Source organism: Engystomops pustulosus, chromosome 1, assembly GCF_040894005.1.
Source record: "Engystomops pustulosus chromosome 1, aEngPut4.maternal, whole genome shotgun sequence".
NCBI classification, from domain to species: Eukaryota; Metazoa; Chordata; class Amphibia; order Anura; family Leptodactylidae; genus Engystomops; species Engystomops pustulosus.
In genome coordinates this window covers 31131064-31143645 of record NC_092411.1, presented here as the reverse complement: position 1 = coordinate 31143645, position 12582 = coordinate 31131064, and the positions used below count along the sequence as shown (strand labels likewise).

Here is a 12582-nt window from a genome sequence, read left to right as displayed (position 1 = left end):
TTCACCATCCATGAGATGAGTGGAATGACTTGCCACAGGCAGCACCACATGATATCTCGCTTCTGGAAGGGGGCGCCATTCCTGCCCACAGAGATGCCGGCAAGATCGAGTGACACCAGGACTGTGTAAAGCTCAAGATAATCCCACTAGGGCAGTGGTGGCAAACCTATGGCACGGGTGCCAGAGGTGGCACTCGGAGCCCTTTCTGTGGGTACTGCTTAAATTGTCATGTTGGCACTTTGCGACATACAAGTGGGTTATGGTTGTAGCTTGGGCACTGTCTCCAAAAGGTTCCCCATCACTGCACTAGGGCATAATCTATTCCATAGAACAATGGTTTTCTGCCAGTAAGAGAGATGTTCCAGAAAATTGATGTGGACGACCAATCCCTTAGGATCGGTCACAGATAGGGACCGGTGGAGTCCTTCAACTAGAGCAAAGTACTACAATCCTTTCACTGCTCACTAAATACAGCGCCACACTTTGTAGATGGCTGTGCATGGCACTGCAGCATAGCCTCATTCACTTGCATAGAACACAGTTGCAATTAAGCCATCAGGAGTCACCGGTATCTACTTAGAGGTTTTCCCACAAACGATAGTTAGTCCCTATCCACTGGCTAGGGCCTAACTTGCTGATCAGTGGGGGTCTCAGCACTCGGCAATTTACGTCAGCTCCATAGAGATTAATGGAGCAGACCAGTCATGCGCGACCGTCTGTTCCATTAGTCAGACGACCCCTCGTTTTTGTGATCTGTGGGGGTCTAAGCACCGAGACCCCCACTGATCAGCAAGTTAGACCCTATACCGTGGATAGGGCCTAACTTTCGTTCAGGGGAAAACCCCTTTAACGGATAGGTCACTGAAACATGATTGCTAGGACCCCACTAATCTTAGAAACAGGGGTCCCATGTCTCCTGACATTCGGTTACAGTACAGCCATTCTCACCAAATAACTAGCTAGGGTAGAACAATGCTTTTAGACCAAAGCAGGAGTCCTCCTTTAAAAATATTCAGGTGAAAAATTACATTTAAATGACACTCCATCATTAACATCTCTCCTCCTCACACCACAATACATTGCACGGCGTTAAAACACTTACTTTCCCGCTGTAGATTTCAAAGTATGTGGCGTAGACTTGAAGCTCTAGTTTCTTGTAATTTGGTTTCTTTAGCATCTGAAATACATCTCTTGCTGTGTGAAAAAGGGAGGGAGGAAAGGCGATTAACATTGAGGAATATTTCATCAGTATAATCCTATGATTCAAAGCCTCCTGTGGAGAGAGAGCTCCCCTATGATGGAACCTTACTAGATCTCCATGGATAGACTGATGCTTCACTAATCCAGTGTGAAGACATAGCCCTGCTTATACCTGATGGATGGAGTGCCAGGAATGAAATCATTAGGCAACGTAAAGGAGCGGTTCTCCTTTAAGGGGATAACAAGCTGATTGATGTGACCCGCACCAATCATATCAATGGGAACCTGTCACCCCCACAACGGTACCTTTTAGATGTCCTTATACATGTACCACTGATGCTTCTAGTGATAAGATTAGCCAACATTCTTCTAAAAAAAATACTTTTTGATGTCCTGCTACTAGAGTCCAGTGCTGGAGGCAAGGGGATGCAGTGTACTGTCAGGCTACCTCCTCACTGACACAAACACTGCTACCCCCTTCCTCAGGAATAAGGGAGGGAGGAATGAAAGAGTAGTTGTCCGTGTGTTTCAAAAGAAGAGAATTCCTGAGGAAGGGAGGAATGAGGGAGATGATTTCTCTTCAGCAAGTCACACAATGATGTAGCTGGGCCAGGTCACACACAGCTCTCTCATCATCCCCCCCCCCCCTCCAGGAATTCTCTCCAGCAGCATCTGTAATGAGGTGGGGTAAATGACTGCATGTTGGAGCTCCCATTAATATTTTAAGAATGGTGGCTCTAATCCCATGGATAGAGGCATCCGTTAATCACGGCCAGGAATTGCAGGAGGTCATTAAATTAGATACCACACAGAGAAATGAGCTGCTCTGCAGGTTAGGTGGTAGATGCATTATCCTGTGGATAGGTGAACAATTTGAGAATCCCAGAAACATCCCTTTTTTCCACCAGATAAATTCTCCTGGACAACTCCAGTTATTTTATGTATAGGGGAGACTCCCAACTCTTCACCGATGGCAGTAGTCAGGGAGAGAAGGATCAGCTTCCAGGGAGATTATCCCCATGCTTGGGCAGGCAGAGGGTGCATGTGCATGGCTGAATCAAGAAAGATGCTGACCAAGCATTCACTCCAGTTTTAGCATCCAGAGACACATGACATGTACATTCCCACTAGTATACGTACCTGCAAGAGCATATATTCCTTTTGAACAGTCTTGATTCTTTCCAGAAAAATCACCTCCCATGGTCTTTAATGAAAGTCAAGGAAGGAAAAAAAAAAGTCAGTAACATAAATTTGTAAAAATGTATCACCACGGTGGGACAGAAGATAATGCTAGACGGCACAAATGTAATTGTAGTGCATTAGGAAAATATGTATCAAGTATTCACGGATGGTGGCCCTTGACGTTTCCCATAGGCTATTGTAAAACCCATTTATAGCTCTTGCTAATGGGAAAGTGCTGCGGATAAGACTGCCATATGCACCAGAGGACCGGTGTAGTAACAAAGTTTGGACTGATCATGGATTATTTTCTTCTTGTGGGTTGAGTAGCGGGATGTAGGAGGAGAATACTTTTTTGCAGAAGATTTCCCTGTAAGCTAAACATGGAGTCTATCTAATACACTGTATGGGGGCCAGGCACTCCTTCAAGAGGTCATATATGTCATACAGGGTTACACGGGACACTGCTGACGTGTAGCCCTTGCCCTGTGCTAAATTAATGTGCAGGTATCAGTCTTAACTCAATCTGACCATATACAGAAGTGGCAAATCTCATGCAGACATGTACGTGCCCTTATCTACATTCACAAGTCCTGAGCTGCGTGTCTAGAGACTATGTAGAAGAGGCTAAATACATACATGGGTTTTACCACTTCCAGTCTGTCCGTACGCAAAGCAGGTGGCCATTCCCCTTTCAAAGATGGTTTCCACAAGAGGCCGTGCAGTGAACCTAGTGGAAGAGAAAACGAGATAACTTTAATACTAAGAGACCATTGTACTGTTATATCTAGATGTCATTGCATACTAAAAGCTAAATTCTGCATTCTCTTAAAAAATTTGTGCATTTATTAAATCAACACATTTATACACACATTACTACACTCTTATAGACATGTATAAACTCATACTTACACACACAATATACACAATTTTTTTTTTTATACACTCATACATACACACAAACACAATACAATTTTGGGGGCTTCTGGCGTGGAAGCCCTGAAATAAACACAAATGCTAGCGGACAATGACGTCTGTGAATCATGGGGGCTGACCACATTCCCCCTTCTCTATGTGAGAGTGGGGGGCCCCAACTAGCATAATATTAATACGTTCCCTCTTCCTCTCCATCGGGGCTTCCCTGCTGGGCCTGCTAGTCACTGGGCAGGGACAGAATGACAGACAAACCCAGACTTCCCTCCACCGGACTCCTATTGCGTTGAAATGAAGTTGTGCCGCAGCACATGATAGTACGCTCCAGTGATCCAGTCGCTGTCCCGAATAAGAATTTGGTGCCAGCTGTGGGGCCTAAATCCTTATGACAGGTTCCCTTTTAAAGGATTACTCCACTCAATGAACCAATAGTAATACACCCCATAAAGTTATACGTGTCATAACCAGAAAACCAAACACTACAGCTGACAGATTGTTCCCATTTCAATGTTCTGTAGCACGGAGACTTGTGTGCAGCCCAAGTGACAGCAGGCAACATAATGAATCCCAGAGAAGAAACCTCTTCTGTGGTGTATTGTAATCTAAGGGGCAGCGCCGTGAGACATGATCAGGCTCTTCAAACAAGGGACAACACAAACAGCAACAGGTCTAGTAATTGTCAGGGGACTCAACACACAAATAGCATTCGCTCTGCAGAGAATTCTACAGACAGACGTCATGAAAACTCCAGCATTAAACACAAAATAAAGATGGAAGACTCCAGCAGTAAATCATTGGAGGAGTCCCCATATCAGCGCACACTACGACACGCGACATGTACTCAGCTTTCCATAGACCATATCAAGTATACGGCTGCTGTAGTGTGAACCACTTGTAGGAATAGAGAACAAGTGGCAAGTAGGAGGCATCGCACGGCTACACACCTGTAGACCATTTCATTTGGCGCGGTTTCGTCGAAGGCATAGTCAAAGCGAAACGTTTGGTTTTCTAAGAATCGGGTGAGGTCCACTTTCTGCTTGGGTTCGTGCACCATAACCACATCTTTACTGGGAATTGTAATCACATCCAAGTCTTTCATAGTGTTTTCTGTTAAAGAAAAATCGTGAAAGTGAAGCTTCATAACACACAACTGCAGGGTCACATGTCCCATACAATTAAAAAAGGGATTATCCAAGGGTTAAAAAATAAATAAAAGCACCAAAGCTGTCCATGTGGTGTGTCCAGTATTGCTTTAAAAGAGTTGCAATACCAGACACAACCCGTGGCGCTGTTTTGGGAAACTAGTTGCTTGTTTTTTTCCCTCCACATTCTAGACATTCCCATGTCCTACTCCATATGATAGTGCTTAGCAATGAGATGACTAGCATCAGTCTAATCCAAAGAAAACCAAGAGGCTGTATGTATGCATGATATAGATGTACACACACACACACGGCAGCTTTACTAACAAAATCAAAAGTGTCATAAAATCTTTGTCATAAAAGTACAACATGTCCTGGGCATGAAGGGGTGGCTGCTGCTATTTTTATCTATGGACAATCCTCCTGGGTCTCTCCACGTCCCCGCGTGCTCCCTGCAGCAGAATGTGACCGGTTACGTCACCGTAAATGCAGACGCAGCAAAAACAAGTCTGTTGTGTTACAATGTTAGACTACATGTACACGAATTTGAGCTTTTCATGGACCGCAAAAAGCCCCATGAGCTCTGCTCACGCTCCAATGACAGCAGAGGACGACTGCACTGGGCCACAAACATGGGCAGGAGAAGCACCTGCTCCCTAATCTGTGGCCCAAGCAGTCAGCTCATACATGGGGCCGTAGAAACTACAGCTGTGGGTATGAGCCCATAGATACACATGGGTATGTGAGCTAGCTGCTGATACAAGGGCTAGCACGTGTGCAAAACAAGCATGTGTGTGCGTATGGAGGTGACAGATTCTTTCATACATACGTCCTCTAGGGTAAACTTCATACATGAACACTTATAGTGACCATCTATCATCTTCAACATACAGATAGATTCCAGACCCCATCTGTGTGTAGTATATGGTGACCACACTGGGGGAACAGCAGCTTTGTTCCTATTAAAAAGTAAAAATGAGCCTAGCTGCAATTTCCTGCCTTGGCCACTATACAATGAACAGAGCTTTCTGGTTCCTTATCCTGTCAATGTATGTAAAGGTTCATGCAGCCGTATAGTGGTGCAGCTGTATAGTGTGGGGAATCAAATACTGATGTTGCCCAAGTATGAAAAGTGAAAGATTGAAAACCTGTTAAATAAGAAGAAGAATTGCCCCGCACCTTTATCCTTCTGACATTGTTTCCAAAGTCAAAAGCAGAGATGCATTGTAAGAGACGATAACCAACAGTTAATGCATCGCCACTTACCTTTCTTATTTAGAGGGCGCTTTCTAACACATACACATATCCGATGCTCATCAATCTGTAATAAAAAGAAAATAATTACATTATTATGTAATTATGTCCATTTGTAGAAAAAATAAATCCTATCAGAATTCCTTTAAACCAGCAACTAATCACGATTCACGATAGAGTTTCATAGTAGAGGTCTGGGTGCCGAGACCCCTGCAACTCACCGAAATTACGGGCTGGAATTGAGAGTCTTATTATACAATATACAATATATACTCGAGTATACGGTGAGTTTTTAAATCACAATTGTGCTGAAGATTCCGCACTCTGCATATATTTGAGTATATTAAAAATAAACTAAGTACTCACCATTCCAACTCCTCAAGCAGCTCCTCTTCCTTCATGTGTGACGGCGACAAATGTCATGCCAGCCTGTCACACATGAAAGAAAGAGGAGTTGCCCAGGGCATCGGAATGGCGAGTACTTAATTTGTTTTTTTTATCGGCAGGCTCTACGCTACAGGGGGGCTGGCCAGCTATATACTGGCTGGCAGGGTATGACCAATGCATTTCCCATCCTAGGCTTATACTCGAGTCAATAGGTTTTCCCGGTTTTGGTAAAATTAGGTGCGTCGGCTTATACTCGGGTCGGCTTATACTCTAGTAAATACAGTAATAGACAGTTCAAAGACACGTTCTGTGTGAGTAAAAAAAGTGTTTCTGTGAAGTACAAAACAAGAACCAGTTGTGAACAGGTTAAACATACTAAGATTCACTGACGCTCCAAACCAACCTCCATTGATTAGACTGAACCAAATACAGGCACAAAAGTCTTGTTCAGCTAAACTGTATATGTGGCCTGAGCATGTACAAAAAAAAAAAAAAAAAAAAAAAAAAAAAAAAAAAAAAAAGTGGTCACACCAGGGTCATCTACAACCAACCTAAAGATGTAACAAGTGACACATTCACAATGTAACCGGCATGAATAGTGTGTCACATACAGGATCTGCAGTCGTTAAAGGCCGATAATCCAAACTTCCTCTGAAATCACACACACCTACACACCTTTACTAACACAATCAAAAGAGTTTTTTGCGGAAGAAAACCTTTGCCATAAAAGTACAACATGTCCTGGGCATGAAGGGGTGGCTGCTGCTATTTTTATCTATGGACAATGTAACCATCATGAATAGTTTGTCACTTACAGGATCTGCAGTCGTTAAAGGCCGATAATCCAAACTTCCTCTGAAATCTCTGATCATACACATGATCTCATAGTTTGGGTTTGTGGCGTCAACATCCTACAAATTGTAAGAGAAGAGGAAATCATAAATGATTAAGTGATTGATAATCCAATCTATAGGCAATGCAACAGAGTAACTTTTACATATCTTGAATCAAACGTTTTATGTTGACACCAATCACACACACTAATCTGATCCTGAAGTCATAGTCCCGCGCTTCACTGCTTAGACTACATTCAGATCTTGTTTTTTTATGGATAAGTTCAGTGTGAATGCCAGGAAAGCTCTGTGTATGGGGCAGAAGAACTGCTTCCTCCTGCCGAGCAATATATATATGCTTAGTGGAGGTCATAAGAGCCTATTGGAGATGGAAGCAAGAGTACTGCATCCGTACCACTGAGCTTTGGGGGGCTCGCAGTGATGTCACTCTCCATATAAGGACAGTTACATGGCTGTAGAAACCCCTTGAACATTAGTAGCCAAATCAATAGGTGCTGCCACTATTGGATCCTCCTCTTGCTATCAGAGGGGAGTGGGAAGCATAGGACAATCATCTTGTGTCTGTTATCCATGACCTCCTTTCTTCTAAAATCAACTTTTCAGAAAGGCTCTAGTTGGTTCCCCCGCCCCTCTCCTTAACCCGGGAGAGGGGCGGGTACGGAGCCGCACCGTACTTCTCCCATAGGGCGCCGTGCACCCATAGCCGTCTATAGGGGACGTATATCAGCCGTATATACGTCCCCCTTGCGGCAGTGTGAATGCAGCCTAAGTGTCCCTGGTTTATCATGATGGATTGTGATGGTAGATTTCCTTTAAGAACACATGCATAGGAACATGACAAGAGGAAGGAGTTTATACAGCTTATAGTTTGTCACCAACTAAAATAAAGTGTTTGTGCATCACATTTATTCTATACACATGACGGCTGAAGCGCCCACCGTACAGATACAGTTAGTACACGTACCGCCATATGGTATAACGTCACTCACCAGAGCTCTTTTCTCTCGAAGTTCTTGCTGTTGTAACCGTCTCTTCTCTCTCTTTTCTTGAAGTTTTTCTACTTCTTTCACACAATTAGATTTTCTCCTGGCTGGTAGAATAATGGAGAATAATCACATAAGACAGATGCAGTATTAAGTCACTGTTAGTAAGAATGCCCAGAAATGACGTTTATGTGCGGGGGGAAAAAAAAAATTATGCAAAAAAAAAAAATCTAATAAAATCTTGGGTCACTCATCCAAGTAAAATGCTGCAGAATAGAAAGTGACTTAATGCTCTATACAATGACATCTCTCATGGTGACGGTGATAGATGAACTAGTCAAATACCAAGCCACCCAGTCCCAGACCAATCACCATCTTAAAGGGAACCTGTCAGGGAATATTGGTACCCTTAACTGGCCCCAGCATGAGCAGCATCCAGTAATCTTTTCTTTCAACCCTCTCATTAAGCTTACTGTGTCTGAATTATGTTTTAAGGTTTATACACACAGAAATTAACATATGCAAATTTAGCTTAAAGAGAACCTGCCACCAAATTTGACTATTAAAACTACCAGCCCCCTGATGCAGGTTAAAATGTTATTTCTAGAATTCCTTCTTTAAGGGGACATCTTAACAGTTAACCTATTAAAAAAATCTACTCCAGAGTCATGTGTAAATGAACAAAGAAGAGTCATATTTTGCCTCAAACGAGTCACATTTATAGGCTGCATGGGGAGTCACTTCAGGCAGACCATTTTCTGATTCTACAGCACTTAGAAATATGGTGCGATACCAAAGAAGAGATTCTTATCTTTAAAATAACACCATGTGCCAAATGTATCAGGGATCGTATGCCTGACATCTGATGTACAAGCTCTGAAATAGGTGGAATACCTGGTGCATAGACAGAAACGGCACCTATTTCCCCCATTATGCCAACTCCACTGCAAGTAGGCATGGAGTGGTATGAAAGGGGGGGGGATTAGTGGTCCGTTCTGGCGCAGGGCAGTGCGCAAATCTATGCCAGGTTAAACAAAGGGTCAGGGTTTTCACTCAGCAGATTTATCAGAAGGCCAAAGCCTCCAGATAAATCCAATGTGTGCCAGAGGTTGGAGGCACCATAGTATGCTGGGGAACTTGATAAATGTGCCCCATATTTCCAGATACTATAGATACAGATATGGGTGTCTGAAGTGACAACCCCCCTGCAGCATCTACATTTGACTCCTCACAGGCAAAATAGGACTCTTCTCTGCTCACGACTATGCTGGGAGATCAACCTCTCCTAAACAAGGGGTTAAATCTACACAGACAGATGAAGCCACTGGGGAATAGATACTAGGCCCCACGGATCTGTGTCATCGTCACATCAGGGATTAGGCTGCGGCTGCTCTATAAGAACCACTACAGGCCCGGTCTTATTTGCTGGCAGTGAATCTAAAGACAGACAAGTTTTGCTGATATTCAGCTTTACATAAACCTCTGAGCTATAATTAGCAGCTACAAGAAATCATGCGGCTAAACCATGAGTAAGCAATTCCGAAAAAAGAGCCGGCATCAAGCACATAGTATAGCACATTATAAGGGGATTACTCGTCTCCTAATAACCGTCTCCTCAAAATCCAAAATCTGTCACAAGAAAAAAGTGACCAACCTCCTCCTTCAGAAAATGCCTGGGACCTCTTCGTTTTAGGAAATCCTGATAATCCCTGAGAAATGACAGCAGATTTTCTTAGAGAACCCATCACTATTAAAATGCAGAGTAATCTGCAGGCTCCTTCTGGGCCAAAATGGGTTCTCCAGGTATCAGTAGGCATATAGATAGCTGCCAGTCCCTGAAACTATGTTCTCACACCATAGAAATGCAGGGATATTAATGTAGAAAATTCACTTAATACTGACTTTTTTCAATAACCATTCAACTCCTCCTGCTCTATAACATTATGCCAGCAGATAGGACCCTAGGTACAATCTGCTCAGCTCCTCCTGCTCTATAACATTCTGCCTGCAGGCAGGACACTAGGTACAATCTGCTCAGCTCCCCCTGCTCTATAACATGCTGCCTGTTGATAGAACACTAGGTACAAACTGCTCAGCTCCTCCTGCTCTATAATACTGCCTTTTCAAGGAGAAAGCTCTGCACTATGCCATCCCTCAGTTATTCCTTAAAGGCATTATGACAATGACATTATGACATTTGACAAGTGGAAACGCCCACTTGTCAAATGTACTTATAACATTCTGCCATGTTACACTCCATATTCCCAGCAGCACACATTGCAGGGGAAATCCAACTTTTTGCTGGGGGTTTTGGACCAGAACACAATGTGCTTAGCCAGGGAGACCTCCCCTTTAAAGGGGGTTTCTGTGGTATATACTCCTGCAGTAACAAGGAGTTAAAGGGATCAGAAAATCCAGGATTTTATGGGGGGGGGGGGGGGGGGAGGATGGTATAATTCATTACCACATTGTCAATAGCTACGGCTCCTTACAGATGGAAACACATGTGGCCCAATCACAATTACTAGCAAACAAAATACTGCACATGCAAGAAAAAAAATTGAGTGAAAAAATAAAAAGTGAGGTTATCCGCATGCATAGGAGTGCGCTGAAAGGTGCTGTAAATAAAAGAGTGCACAAAAGAAAAACGGCCAAAACTTAAGAAGCGTAACAGATGCTTCATTATGTACGGCCCAGGGGCCCGCGAGTATAACACCAAGTGCTTATGGCTTCTATGTAGCGTGTGGGATCGGGAATGTGCACATATAACATGAAGCAATCCTAGACATGTGTTACATACAAGGAGGGCCAAAGTCCTTTTTTCCAGGTTGATCTGGAGATATATCTGAAACACTACCATTCTGCTGTGCAGAGGCCGGTGGTTCTACTGGTTGGCTTGGCCGGACCCGGGCTGAACCGACTGCTGCAAGACAAAAAAGACAACATGAGACCCCAACTGCAATGGAGATTAGGACTATAAATCCGTTATACAAAACTGGCAGGACAAGCAAAAACTGTACATAATGTGCAAATACAAGTATAGAATAATAGGGTTAATAGCAATAAGGCAAAATTCAGAAATTTGGAAACGGTCATCATATACGCCAGGAAATCTCTGGGCGTATACGCTGAACCTACTCATAGGGGGAGATTTATCTTAAGTTTCTGATAACAGAACTGTACTAGTTGTCACGGCAACCAATAAGAGCTCAGCTTTCATTTTCCCACAGCTGTTTATAAAACTAAAGCTGAGCTCTGATTGGTTTCCGGAGGCTAACAGTTTGACCCCATACATTTCTGATAAATCTCTCCTACAGACTTATATATACTGGTAGATACTGATATATTTTAATCTGCAGATTGCAATATATCATTCCACTTCTTGCTGGAGAGAACAGTATACGCTCAGCAGAGGCCATAATAGCTTATGGGGGACGGATGCAACTGTATGGCATCCATCTCTGATCTCTGTTGAGTATATGCTGTGGGTGTTCCCCCTGTGATGTAACCATCCATTTAGGAACAGTCAGGAGACACCTGGAACATTGACAGCAGAAAATCATAGGAGTAATAGGCACCAATAACTAGTGATACACCGATTATCAAAACAGAGCTTTATCCCTCACCTCTATTGTCCCTTGCAGGAGTTTCGTTCTTAGCTGGAGCCACCGTGCGCCGATTCTATTAATGGAAAGACAAAATGTTACAACACAGAAGATCTGTGGCCACGTGTCCTACTCAAGGGGAGGCTGTGCTTTCGATTAAAATCATTTTCACCGCAATTTCTTAAAACCAATTATACCATCTACATGTGCTGGGGGAATAAGAAGCATGGCCCAGATATTTAGAGGGAATTTCTGGCTCTAAAACAAAGGTTACTTTGGCCAGATCATGTTTTAGATTAGAGGGGGGACACCCATGATGCCACCAATACAGCTGTTCATACTGGCAACTGGTGCGCTCCTCTTCACATTGTTCTTGTTTGTCACATGGCTAGCTGGTAGCTTGGTTCCATGCACGTGACAATGTACAGCACCGCGCCTCGTAAGTTTGGGCGCTGCGTAGAGGTAGAGATGACGGATGTCTGGCTGCCGATGAATTGCAGAAACCCCTTTAAATCATCCGTATCGTGGGAGTGAAATGGTTAAAATGATGCATAAAGCTTGTAGCCAAGTCCACATCTCCAATAGGTCTTCAGTTATCTTCAGCCAATACCAGGAGTAGAGGAGCACACAGAACAGAGCAAGTCTCCTCATTATACCTTCCCTCACTGTACTGTGCTCACAACAACCGCTGCAAATAACTGAGGACATAACAGAGAGGAGAACTGGCCCTTCGAACGGCAGGACCACCGCAAGGTGTCTGAACAGCATGTTAAAGCCGGATACACTAATACACTACAACTTACCTTCACAATTTTGTTAGTTTTCGTTGTAGGTGTAGGGGGAGGAGGCATTTCGGGGCCGGGATCAATTTCTTCATCTGGAGCCAGATCAGGATTGAGGGAAAATATACTTTCCAAATCGATCTATAAAAATAACACATTAGGAACTATTCCCATCACTGAAGTAGAGACAATTGTAGGGACTGCTGGTCCACAGACAGGGAATGGAGCTCTGCTTCCGGCTCCATCCTCTAAGGTCTGACTAG

The 12582-nt window shown here is 43.5% G+C and overlaps 1 protein-coding gene across 6 annotated transcripts in view; it reads right to left on the bottom strand.

Annotated features, from left to right (window-relative positions):
• KIF2A (kinesin family member 2A) overlaps window positions 1-12582 on the bottom strand; it is a 39985-nt gene that overhangs the window by 13384 nt on the left and 14019 nt on the right. For 2 of the 6 annotated variants that reach the window (XM_072136997.1, XM_072137032.1), the window contains exons 3-12: window positions 12341-12460; window positions 11559-11613; window positions 10733-10855; window positions 7939-8039; window positions 6911-7006; window positions 5721-5775; window positions 4257-4419; window positions 3019-3109; window positions 2341-2404; window positions 1103-1194 (exon numbers count right to left, since the gene is read on the bottom strand). In XM_072136997.1, coding sequence (XP_071993098.1) covers window positions 1103-1194; window positions 2341-2404; window positions 3019-3109; window positions 4257-4419; window positions 5721-5775; window positions 6911-7006; window positions 7939-8039; window positions 10733-10855; window positions 11559-11613; window positions 12341-12460 — 960 coding nt within the window. The remainder of the gene's footprint in view (window positions 1-1102; window positions 1195-2340; window positions 2405-3018; window positions 3110-4256; window positions 4420-5720; window positions 5776-6910; window positions 7007-7938; window positions 8040-10732; window positions 10856-11558; window positions 11614-12340; window positions 12461-12582) is intronic. The other 4 variants (XM_072137014.1, XM_072137041.1, XM_072137007.1 and 1 more) reach the window with 3 other exon arrangements.